This window comes from Denticeps clupeoides, chromosome 2, assembly GCF_900700375.1.
Source record: "Denticeps clupeoides chromosome 2, fDenClu1.1, whole genome shotgun sequence".
Classification (NCBI taxonomy): domain Eukaryota; kingdom Metazoa; phylum Chordata; class Actinopteri; order Clupeiformes; family Denticipitidae; genus Denticeps; species Denticeps clupeoides.
The window spans coordinates 22,239,206-22,252,463 of NC_041708.1; the positions used below are offsets into that span (position 1 = coordinate 22,239,206).

General features: G+C 43.6%; 1 protein-coding gene and 1 long non-coding RNA gene across 5 annotated transcripts in view; one reads left to right on the top strand and one right to left on the bottom strand.

Annotated features, from left to right (window-relative positions):
• The window catches only part of LOC114784399 (RALY RNA binding protein like), a 54,741-nt gene that overhangs the window by 24,386 nt on the left and 17,097 nt on the right, over positions 1-13,258 (bottom strand). For 3 of the 4 annotated variants that reach the window (XM_028969752.1, XM_028969755.1, XM_028969756.1), the window contains exon 2: positions 773-1,046. In XM_028969752.1, the coding sequence (XP_028825585.1) occupies positions 773-1,028 (256 nt within the window). In that variant the 5' untranslated portion in view covers positions 1,029-1,046. The remainder of the gene's footprint in view (positions 1-772; positions 1,047-13,258) is intronic. The other variant, XM_028969754.1, reaches the window with a different exon arrangement.
• On the top strand, positions 7,904-9,850 carry LOC114784400 (uncharacterized). The gene is made up of 3 exons (XR_003748854.1): positions 7,904-8,102; positions 8,202-8,292; positions 9,431-9,850. It is a non-coding gene; the product is annotated as an uncharacterized LOC114784400 (long non-coding RNA).

The window sequence follows — 13,258 nt, forward strand, 5'->3', positions numbered from 1 at the left end:
GAGAAACAGAAGAGGGGGACGCCTGGCGTCCAGGGGTCCCATCGTTTCCAAGCAGAACGCTAATAGGTCGCCAATTGATCAGAGCACTCTTTACTGCAGACAAAAGCATACTAAATACTCAATATATACTCAATATAATTTACATTATCACAATATTACACAACGATTAAAAGAGTATGTGCAAAGACAAAATGTTCACTTAGTCATGAATTTTTAATAACTGCAAAAAAACTAGGATTGGTATATTATTCAATGTCACAAAATCGAGCATACGGCACTAGGATAAGAAAACACGTGTTGCACGCAAGAAATTGTCACAATGTAGTATTTTCTTTTGATTAAAGTTCTTGATTAAAGTTCTTTTCTAAAAGTTGAGGGGGCCCTTTTATACAAAAATTTTATACAAAGTTTTTGGTAGCATAAATCCTGCAATGTTAGTAGAATTGGTTACATTTCAGTTAATTGAATCTAAGAAAAGTTAGCAAAACGTAGTTAAAATTATTAAATTCAAATATCCATTTAACCAGATAAAGGTGGTAGTAGCCTAGTGGGTAACACACTCTCCTATGAACCAGAAGACCCGGGTTCGAATCCCACTTACTGCCATTGTGTCCCTGAGCAAGACACTTAACCCTGAGTGTCTCCAGGTGGACTGTCCCTGTAACTACTGATTGTAAGTCGCTCTGGATAAGGGCGTCTGATAAATGCTGTAAATGTAAATGCAAATGTAAAGCTGGTGTGACCCAGTGCGGTGACTGGGACATGGACTCACCCAGAGGCTGTCCAGCGATGATCCTGGAGTTTTCGCCGCCCACCGCCGCCCGAGCGTTCCTTTCGCTCATGTACTGCACAAACGCGTAGCCCTTGTGCACGGAACAGCCCACGATCTTGCCGTACTTGGCGAAGATGAGCTCGATGTCGGCCTTCTTGATGATGGCGGTGTTGAGGTTGCCGATGAACACACGGGAGTTGATGGAGCGTGGGTCATTCTTATTGGTCACGTTGCTGGTCAGACTCTTACCGGTCATCCTCCCCACACAGCTGTCCTGGGACACATACACACACACACACACACACACACACACACACACACACACAAGTGTGTTTAAATACAGCACACCAGTATCAGAACTCTCTTCTGGCTCAGGTTCTAAAAACACATGAACATGGTACTTGAACAGGTCTGGGGAAAAACTGTATATTTACATATTTAAGGCCCCAAACGCATCCTGCATACAACTATGGGGGATAATTCCCCCATAGCAGCAGCTACAAAAAATCCTGGAGAACAACGATGTTATATTGTATATTGTTCTTGCTGAAATGTACATGCAGCACTACTCAGGAGATAAACAGAGATATCACACATCTCAATTTCTACAGCGAGGCATGCATACACACACACACAAAATTCTATCTGCTGAGCTCTGAAACCAGATGCCCGATTAATGGATGACAAATGCAAATCCATTCATTTTTTGAGATAACAGTTTTTTTTTCTCTTTTCTTTTCCTTTCTCGTCTTCTCTCTCCCTCTCTCTCTCTCACACACGTACACAGACCATTACTGCTGATGTCAATCCATACACAATGCCTCTTTATAAAACATTTACTACATGGAATAGAGACACGGAACAGCTGACAAACTGTAGGCGTCTCCAAGGGTCAGCACCAAAAGCCAGAGTGAAAGTGAAGTGATTGTCATTGTGTGACACTCACAATGACAATCACTTCAGCACAGCAGATGGTGACACAACGCAATGTGTCCTCCGTATTTAACCATCACCCATGGTGAGTAGTGATCAGCCATGACAGGCACCCGGGGAGCAGTGTGTGGGGACGGTGATTTGCTCAGTGGCGCCTCAGAGGCAACTTGGTGGCTCGGGATTCCGATTGCGGGTCCATTTTCTCACCCGCTAGGCCACCACTGCCCCTTATTGTTTAATGACATTTTATTCATTTTTATTTTTAAATAATGCCTAGGGACACTCGAACTAGACAGCAACTCATTCCAAACTCATGATTCCAAATCTACAGCTGGAACCAGATCTTGAGACTGATCTTTTGGTGCTGATGCTGGAGTCGATGCTGATGGTCATGATGGGTGCAACAGGACTATTTCTCTCTGTCGCCGCTGCCCGTTCCAGCGCCCCTTAAAAGACAGGTCATAAAAAAGAACCCCAATTACCGGCGGTTCCGTTTCCTGTTGCTCAATGTGCAGCGGAAAATTGCCACAAATCAATTTATTACATCAAAGCACTGCGGACAGGTCGCCACAAACCTGACATTACGGGGCCGTGGAGAGAGACTATATTACAGCACCATGGACCGATTCCAAGGTGCCTTTACGTACAAGTGCACCATGTGACCTGCTTCTGAATCAGTGTGTGTGTGTGTGTGTGTGTGTTCAAAAACCTTCTGAAGATAAAATGATGTGGAGTTTGCAAACAGTGACAGAATGACAAAATGACACGAAGCGACAGTATGCTGGTTTCTGTCTGTTGGACAGGAGGAACTAACTACCCATCCAGAAGATAAAAAACAAAATGATGTTTTACGAACAAAGTTAAAAGGGGGAGGAGTCTATAGGCATGATTGACAGCTCTTACACACCATACTTCCTCTTTCTGGATGACATGTCAACATGTCACACACCCTGGTGTAGCGCAGCATCCATCTCCACCGTTTCCCTCCATTACCCCCCGTTCTCTACCACACACGCGACCACGCCCACATGCAGATTATCAGCGCTTTCATTCCAGCGTTCTGATGGGGGAACTCGTTTATTTGATGTTAGTCCCATGTCCCAAGTCTTATTTAGCAGTGATAAAATACCAGCCCCAGGCACAAGTGTGTGTGTGTGTGTGTCAGAGGTGATAGATGTATTCATTCTAGATCAGAGATCTGCAGTCAGGACCGTCTCCTTCTGATGTACACAGTTACAAATTATTGATGTTGGTCTTCGGCAATCACTTTACAGTCTAGATACAGAAAAACAAAATGATCCATCATCATTTCAATAAATGATAAAAGGCGTTTGACAAGTGCTCAAAAATCAAAAGGGATTTTCTTACCAAATCCGAAACCAACAGTGAATTACACACACAAACACACACACCATGAAATGGGATTACAGAACCTGTGAATTATAAATCAGACGTAAAACAGCTGTTTTCCTTTAATGAAGCCGAAATCAGATGCTTTTCAACGCTTTTCAATCGTGATTTAAAAATGGATCAAGGGCCGGCGGTAAACAGCAGGGCAGCCGACTCACAGGAGGTCAGTGGAGATCCAGCTCCCTCCAGGCCTAAACTAAATCCATGGCTCCAGAAATGGGACAGAACTGAGAAAACGGCACAGAGTCAATCATCATAGACGTGACGTTAAATCATTTTTCCACCACAAGTACACAAAGCTGCAGGAACCAGATAGCAGGAGATCAGGAGATGATGGGTGTACTTTTTTTTAGGAATGCACCGATTGATCAGCAAGGGATCAAAATCCTGATCAGACAGATCGATGATTGACCGGCCAGTCTGACATATTTCCGATCCCAAACCAATTCCCAGGTGAGCGCACATACAGATAAACTAAACACAGGGCAGTGGTGTCCAAGCGGGTAAGGAAGCGAATCCATAATCACAAGGTTGCCGGTTCGAATCCCGATCCGCCAAGGTGCCACTGAGGTGCCACTGAGCAAAGCACCGTCCCCACACACTGCTCCCCGGGCGCCTGTCATGGTTGTCCACTGCTCACCAAGGCTGATGGTTAAAAGCAGAGGACATATTTCACCGTGTGCACTGGGTGCTGTGATGGGTCACATGTGACAACTAATCACTTTCAATTTTTGTTTGAAAGTTTGCAACACAGTTTACTGTGCTATAGCAGTGGAAATACAGACCAAACGTGGCATGCACTTTGCACACCATGCAGTCTGAACTTCTTCCTTCGAACAGTACCGAACAGTAAAATCAGACATCTAGTGAAGGCATCCTTCTTGCAGCGGGATTCAAATTAAACACTGTCCACCCTCACAGTCCCATCACATAATACCCACACCTCATTATTTCAGTTAACAAGCTTAAACATATGTCTATAGGTATACGAGATATTTCAACAAACAACAAGCAACGTTCATGGTCAAAAAACATCTGGCAGACCTACAGCACCCAAAACGTTTCTCCAGCATCCAGCCTTCCTGTTGCTGTAAAATGACACAACGGAATTAAATTGCTATAATCAACTTATAATCACTCCTATATAAGTTGATTATAGCAATTTAATTCTGTTGTGTCATTTTACCGCAACAACCTCCCCTCCATTCTGGTTTCAGAGTCAAAGTTCAACAGGCGGCCATGACATCGCTGGCTACTTGGGGTTTCTGAGCGCAGCGCCACCCTTGCTGTGGTTGGACTGCAACCAAAGAGATAATGAGGTAATGTTGCATTAAATATCCTACAGCATGTGTATTCTTTTATAACTAACCAAGTAAATCGATTCGAACGTGATTTATTATGCAATTGTATTAATTGAAAAAGAATCATCAGGTCATGTACAAGTTTAACACCCATTCCCAGCCAACATTTAACAGTGCCAACTAGGACACTACAAAGACTGTTTAATTGTGGGAAATAAGAATTAGGTTGTAAGTAAGTTTAAATGTACAGAAGAAGTAATAATACTGTAATAATATTTGGGAACAATAAAAAATTGATTTATAATGATAAAGAGAAGGTATTTTTGAGACATGTAAAGGTATTTTATCTGGAAAAAAAAGGACCCAGGTAGGAAAAGAAATCAAGCGAGGGAAGCCCTGCCAAACTATTAACCAGCTAGTCATGGAAATGAAATGATCAATCTTCTACTTCCAACATCTGCATCAGCTGTACGATGTTACAATCTCTCAGCATCTCTTGCGTTCCTACACTATTCAACGATCTCACGCAGAAACTGGGTCTCTCTTGCATGGTTCATTGCGATTCATCTTCTCTGAATGAGCAGCTCATCCTTCCTTTTGAATTTCACCCGGCTTCTGTCCTTACTACTATTATTATTTTAAAGCGTTATTTATGTATTTATTTTGTAGCATTGAACAACATTTTTTTACGATAATAAACTTTAGCATTAAAGAAGCATAAATTTAGCATAAAAGAAAAAAACAGTACTCGTAGAATTTGGAATTGGACAATTTCACTGGAAAATTCCAATCAGTGCCAGCCCTACTTTTTCCAATTTTTTAAGCTAAAAGCAGAATAGGTTTCATGGCTGATTTGAGGCTCTTTACTCTGATCCCAGCACAGAGAGCATTTGGCTGATTCTCTTGCTGGACGTCTGGGATTGTTAAATGGGGCTGTTTCCGACGCTGTGGTGGTGAAATGCTGCCATCCTGCAGGTCTGAGACAGTGGGACGTTGCATTAATGAGGTGGGTTTAGAGAAGTGCGCGTCCAGCAGAAATAATGACACGTTTCCATTTAACTGTTGCAACAGACAAACGATCTACTGCAACTTGCCAAGCTCTCTCTCGCCCTCTCTCTCTCTCTCTCTCTCTCTCTTTCTTCACCGACAAACAGACTTTAAACACATCACTAAATCAGCTCTACGTAGGTCTGCATTGTGAAAAAAACCAACCTCAAATTCAATCAATAGCACATTATAATAACATGTATTACAGACAAACCCTTCACCAGACAAAAACCCACACATTGTTCCATTCATTTGCTAATCGATGTGATTCCTTTAATAAGAACAATGCACTTCTATGAAATATCTTATTGTACTGTAGTAACCATTTGTACTGTGGTATGAAGCAAGCGTTCCCTGGGGATGTGCTCAGTACAAAACAAAAATCCAAAAAACCTTATCAACACATACGTTCAAAAATGAGAAATGTAGAGGAAATTATGTATTTGAAATAATCTTGTAATATGTAATCATGTCCCCCACCTGCAGAAACTGGTGCCACAAACCCAAAGGTCAGCAACATCTTCCGTTGAAAGTTTTAAAGTTTAAAATTGCTTTTGTTTTAACCTGAAATGGTTAAACTGCGATTACGAGGTCCCCGCAGTCGGAGCATTTCGAGCAGCGTCCTGACCGACCCGCGCTGCTCATTAGGAGTCTGGAGCTGTCGCCTCAGCTGAGCCCAGTCACCCGGCAGACACCAGAAGCATCCGGAAGGACAGGGGAGGAGGACACACACACACACACACACACACACACACACGCAGTCAGAATGATGGGCGACTCTCGCGTCACCCCTGGGCTCTGTAAACATCCCCCTACAAATCACTCCCTGTAAACGTTCCAGAATAAACGTCCCGCGTTTGCCGCTCCTGCTCCAATAATGTCACGATTAGAACAGCCGTGTTGTCTTAATACGGCTCCGAGCAGCGTTCCTCTTTTTCCATCTTATTCATTTATTTCAACTTCCTTTTGTACTCTCCAGTGCTCTGTTCTTCTGCCAGAATTGTCAATTGCTCATCAAAAGTTTCCGGCAAGGCGTGCGCATCCCCTCCCTGAACGCAAAACACGGCGAGCATCTGAGGGCCCTTACAGAAATGGGATTGAGAACATCACAGCCTGCTAAAGAGACAACTGGAGACAACCTGCCAATCTTATATAGAGCAATCTTAATGAGCCAATCGCGTAACGTAGCAGTCGGGGCGAATTTTATATACAGGTGGAGGGATGCACCTCCTCGTTTCTAGCTAAAGTCTGCAATAATGTAGAGTGAAGACCTTGATCATTTAACTCTGGAAGCTTTGCAACATGTAGGAGGCACTGTAACTCCCCTCTGTCTTGAATTGGTGTCTAGTTCTCCTCCGCGGTGAGTTAAACGTGCCAAAAAGTGCACAAAACGTGAGCTGGTAAAAACAAAGATCACCCGGTAATTGTGCTCTTTACCGCCTCTCTGATATATTTCACGACACCTCTTGAGGATCCTTACAGGCAGGTTTTGCTGCATGATGCGGTTAAAAACAATTAAAACTATTTAACATTAGACCCTTAATAGAATTTGCCTGCCCGTTATTATCTGCCTTCTTAAATGCATTACGAATGTCATTCGTTTATCTGGCCATTATTGGCACTTCCCCGCTACACAGGAACAATCCGATGTTCTTTTTACGTCTATTATCTTCTGACAAGTGGAATGACGAGTGCGAACAGGTACAACATTCTGCGGCAGGTCATGTGGTTTGAAAAGGCCAACCCAGTTTTTCTAATTAGAGTGTTTTGTATCATACAGGAATACAATGCAGGAGCAACATTCTGGCATGCAGTGCATTGGAACATCTGTCTGCTCTCACATAGGTTATCCGAATGATGCTACCCACAATCCTCTGGGCCAGCGCTTCCCAAACGCCCTTCAGCGGTCCGCAAATCAATATTCGGACGAGTCCGCTGGTCCACAGAGGCACCGTGTTCCATCGCATTACATCTTCATTCGGGAGCAGCGAGCAGAACACTGTCCCCGTGTACAGATTCCTCTTCCTCTGCCCGTTTCTTTAAAAATATGAATGCCAGCGGTCGGTTATTAAAGCGGTGAGGATATTAACCAACTGTTGAGCGTCCTCCTACATGCCCCCAACACAGCGTGGAGTTCAGTAGGAGGCGGAACCGGATGGAGGACCCATGGCCCCAGGCTAATACTTATCTCACACACACATAAGCATGTAGGTGTGAGTGTGTGTGTGAGAGAGAAAGAGGGAAAAAAAAAAAGACGCGTGGTCCTAAGTGTCCTTAAAGTGCGCTGGGTGGAGTGGGTCTAAGAATAAGTGTGTGTGTGTGTGTGTGTGTGTGTGTGGGCGGAGTGAATTGCACGGCAAGGAGTTAAATTACATGTTTGACTGCATCCCTTAATTAGGTGCTGCAGGGACACTATATTTAGTCTGATCCGCTCCTCGCCTGAGACACTGAGAGAACTGGCGAGTGGGTGTGTTAGCAACAGTGTGTATTATAGTGTGGGTTACAGATTGTGCAGTAGGCCTGTAAACAATATATTTTAATTTCGTTTTTTAGCATAGCTACTAACGGATCATGTGATCAGTTTAATGATAAACTACAGCAGTGACGGACATGATGTTACTTGAGGGAAAATACTAATTGTGAGTCTAGCAATGAATGTGCATTTATGCGTGTGACTGTGAATGTTTGCATATATTAGTGTGTAAAACATCAGTGTGAGGTTGTGTGTGTGTACATAGATGCCGAGATGAAGACCAGATGCCGTCGGAGTTACAGTCACCGAGCTGAGAGAATAAATCTTTCAGCACGGGAGCCTTCTGACGGATCACGGTGAATAATTCACATCAGCAGAGGCAGGCGGGAGGCGGGTGCGGGGAAAGAGAAAAAAGCGGGACGAGGGGGTGATCAGTGGGGCTCCGGACTGATTGCTGGATAGAAGGGCTGACTGAACCCGGCAGAACAGACTTCCCACTGATGCTGTCTGTCTGAGCGGGCAGCTATCATTACTCTGGTACAGGTACCATCGTCTGCACGCTAAGTGGGGCATTAGCCTGACACCCTCAGAAGTCCATTCTTACACTGACTGCATTATTCTCAACACCAGTCACCAGGATGAGGAAACCAGGATGGAAGCACTGAGAAAATATCATTCAGTTGTTGAAAAATGCATCCTAATTAACCCCATATGTAATATTATTTATAAGGTGAGTGTGTATAAAGACACATTCTGATTGCTTGATGGAGCCTTATGACGTTGCTTATACAGGAGCATGTAGCTCCATCTAGTGGTGCTTCCTTTTATAGCATGGAATACAGATTAACCCTCACAACACATGCGTCCATTCCATCCCACAACCCACAAGATCACTTTATATGGATCTATTTTTATAGCCCAGTCACATGACACGTTGATTAAACACAAAATGCTTACAAACTGAAATTTAACGTCAGAAAGTCCTGAATTCTGAAATAATGTAACGTATGTTTTGGAGATTTAAGCATTAGCCACGGGTACAGATTTTGCTCTCTACTGTACATAGCTGCATATTATCTTATGGTGTAGTGCTTTGCACAGATGAATCCCACAACATGCAATATGGATTCAGAACGGAAGTGTAGATGGATTCTCAATTTCATTTGGCCATGACCAAACATTTGTGGTGCACCAAACTTTAAAGCATGCAAGCTGTTTTGAGAGGGACCAGATCTACTGCACCATTTAAGTTTTTAAGTGTTTGATTACAGGCCCAAAATAATGGCTGTAATTTCACTGTCTGAGTGCCTGTGGAGGCTGCATTAATACCAGGCCGCAGCTCCAGCCCTGATATCATCCACCGAGGAGAATAATGAGGCCGGATGCACGCGGTCCAAAATACTTTGTCGCCACGTGCTGGGTCTTCATTTGACCAGGGCCGGCATCTTTAGCATTTTGTGCTAAATAAACTGACGCCTTTGATTTGTGGCACAGTCGGACCGTCATTACAGCACCATTACCCCGGCCCGACCTGCTAACAGGAGAAAGAGATATCAACCCATCTCCACCGCAGAGGCAGCAGCACTGGAAAGATCCGAGGGAGAAAGGACCAATCAGCGGGAAAAAAAAAAAATGCAGCACCTCTGTGTTTGAGTCACAATCATATCTGGAGCTGCTGTCTGTCAGGGTGTACAATTAACACACACACACACACAGCTCAAAGTACTGGGTTTACGCCCTTATGCCTACAGAACGACGTTTGCAGACTGCAGGCTGTCGCTGGGGACTGATGGTCGACATGGTGGGCGATTGTCCCCCAATCCAGATTTGAGCTTTTATAATCCAACAGGAACACAATTGAAGTCAAAATTTTTTGAGATTTTGTGAGAAGAGTGCTTCTGATTCGGCGAACACCAGAGCAAAATAACAGCGGCACTCACCAGTTAACCGTCATTAAGCCAGTTTCATGCTCCACGTCGCGGTTAATCCCTGTTGAAGTGTTTGTGATGGGAGATTCTAATAAAAGCTCACACACGTCCTCAAGAGGCTTTGTGTGTGTGTGTGTGTGTGTGTGTGTATGTGTTCATATCTTAGCAAGGACCAGAAGCGAGGACCTGAATTTACAAGCCAAAAGTCCATTTCGTTTTTGATTGTGGGTGTGAAGTTTGGGGGTACGGTTAACATGAGGGTAGCCATAGTTTTACATAAACCTTACAAACAGATAAGAATGTTAAACATTACAGAATCCAGACAAGCTCCAATTCTGAACTAAATTAGATCAGTGTAATAAGCAACAGGGACAGACTGATTACATGATGAAGTAAAAATGGATAAATCCCGAGCGCTCCGCGACACGCCTCGGGACTTTATTGCCATTCTGATACACCCAGATCGGATCAGAAGGGCAAGATGGAGGACAAAACGAGGCGAGATAAAAAGGAGAATTAATTGCTCTCATTCTGGATCCAGAAACGTTGGCACTTTTGCTGATAAACATCAGCGGCGTGAGGCCGGCGTGATCTGACGGGAATTTCACTCCGGGATCCCGTCTGCGTTCAAGGCACCAATCAGCAGCGCCTCCTCAGTGCAAGCCGCATGTGGAATACGAGCTGTTTGTGTGTGTGTGTGTGTGTGTGTGTGTGTGTGTGTGAGACTGACATTTCCAGAACACGACTGAACTCTGCTTCCCTCTCATTTTTTCCCTTCTAATTTACTTCATTTGTCTCGTCCGTCTTCACAAACTGTCTGCGCTTGTTGAACCGCTCACTTCTTCTCCTTCTCGATTGGTTAAATCCTATTACTGCGGCTCGAGCAGAAACAGGGCGCAGTGGTTATAATTACAGCTGCGCTGAAAATGCGCTTTGCCGAAAGCCCATAAAGTCTCTCTTTAATAATGTAACGACTTTGGCTCAGATGAGACAATGCCATTACAACAACAACAAAAAAAAGAAAGAATCCTGACCACCACGACCTTCCATTTCTACCTCACTTCACCCCAAGAGTTCACTGAGACCAGTGACCTCAGAGGCCCCGTGACGCTTATGACGATGAGAGTCTATAGTAACAAAATTTTACATTTCAGCACAGCGATACATATCATAACTACAAAATCATAACCAGATTACAGTACTGGCCATTCGATAATTGTAGAACTGTAATAAATATATATATATTTGCATTAATGTAGTTCAGATCACTTTTTATAAATCTATAATTATGACCTAGTGATATGAAGCGTTGATAACACACAAACTACAGATCCCATAATGCAGTGCTTTAGTTGCCTTGCCAAATGCCATCTTTATATACACACTGCAGTTGAATCTGTACAGGAGCTATTACTCCTTCGATGGCAAATTGTTGTGAAGCAGATCGAAATTCTTTGTGCTTCAAAGTCATCAAAGCGGCGAGCATTTTGGGATCTGTAGTTTGTGTTTAATCAACGTGTCATATGACTGGGCTATAAAAATAGATCCATATAAAGTGATCTCGCGGGATGTGGGATGGAATGGACGCATGTGATTTAGTTGGTCTTCCATGTAACTCTGTCAGCCATAATGTTGGTCTCTGTTGGAGATCAAAAGTGGGCAATATGACTCTATAATCCTTGTCCACTAAGGTGCTTTGATCAGCTGACAACCTGTTTGCATGTTCATAAGCAGACAGCTCCATCTAGTGGTGCTTTCTTTTATGAAAACTTGGCTCTTTTTATTGTTCTTTTTTTTTTTTTTTTTCTTCTGTCTGAAAAATACAGGGATACATAATTAATAATGAATCATGAAAAGACAACGTAATGTTTTTGCCCAATATTGATTTGTTAACTTAAATTTTCACCGCTACAAAGCCACATAATTCCTCTATGATTTAAAGCCAACGTCTTGTGTCCTTAGCCAGTAAAACGGTTCAGATTTTAAGCAGCAATTCGGAATAAGATCAAGAATAGCTCAGCCCCAGAGGAACCCGAATGAAGGTGTTCTCTGCACTGCAGAGAAGAGGATGAAAGAGCATAAATACTTTCCCTCGCGCTCATTACCGCAGTTAAAAGCCCGCTGTGAGCTCTCCTCAGCATAATATCTGTTTATTGTGACGATAACGACCCTACCATCACATGATGGCACACTTCTTAACTGTATTTTCATAAGCAAGAGCAGTCGCGCACTGCAGATCCAAAACGGAACCGCGTGGTTCAGTATTCTATTGCCGGCTTGAGTCCAACTCAAGGCAGTGACAACAAATATGAATATGTGTGTGTGTTGGGTATTGCATTATTATTATTAATTATGTTTATTTAAATATTCAGCTTTTCATTGTATGAAGTTGCAGCCGAAATGATTCTTCATTTTTGTTTGTGCCCTTGATTTACAAAAATGACCGTGGGCGCTTTACATTCATAAATATGAAATGTGCAATTCAATGAAACTTGGCACACACACATGCACACACTCCTCCTATTAGACCCATAGGCAAATGTACGCTCACACACACACCACGGTGTTTCATAATTCATTAAATCCATCCCGTGTGCCCACAGTGTGAGGATTTTTCCCAGGTTCTGCTTGTAGAAGACCACCATATGCGTAAATGAGGTGCTGCAGGCCGAGTTATGTTCATTGCTCAGTGTGTGTGTGTGTGTGTGTGTGTGTGCAAGTTCAGGCCATTTTCTCCCTCCTCTGGTCTAAGTGATATTCTCAGGGCAATTAGAGCAAAAAGAGCAAATTCTAGGTTTAGAAAGATCCTGTTACACTGAGTGACTGTGTGTATGTGTGTGTGTGTGTGTGCATATAGACGTGTGTAAGTTCTGCTGACCTAAACCTACTTATCTGTGAGTATTTAAGTGTGTTAGTGTGTGTGTGTGTGTGTGTGTGTGTGTGTGTAGAAGGAGCTCCAGTATAAAACAGGCCGCTGCTTTGTGTGCTGGGTGTAATCCCATCAGCACCGTTACCTTCCCAGAAATCGGCCGTGTTAGCCGCTGTGAAATCAGTCCGACAGACGCTGAGCCGTCAGCCCGGCGCCACGCCGGCACCACTTTATCAGCACCTGAACAATGGCGCTGAAGGCCGGCTGCCAGAACACACTCCGGAACGTTCTCATCCCTTCCTTGCTTCGAATGCGGAAGCCGCTGCTGCCTGGTTGCTATGGTAACGCGGACGATGGGCACAGTGACATGTTACATGCCGGAGATGATTTACATATCGACATCACGTGCAGCTCCACACGGTTACACAGAATGAAACACATACACATTTCATCCCTTTTGAGCTAAATAAGCCCAGAAACTCTTTCCTAATTATAAACGTTGGGTCTCACATACACACACACATA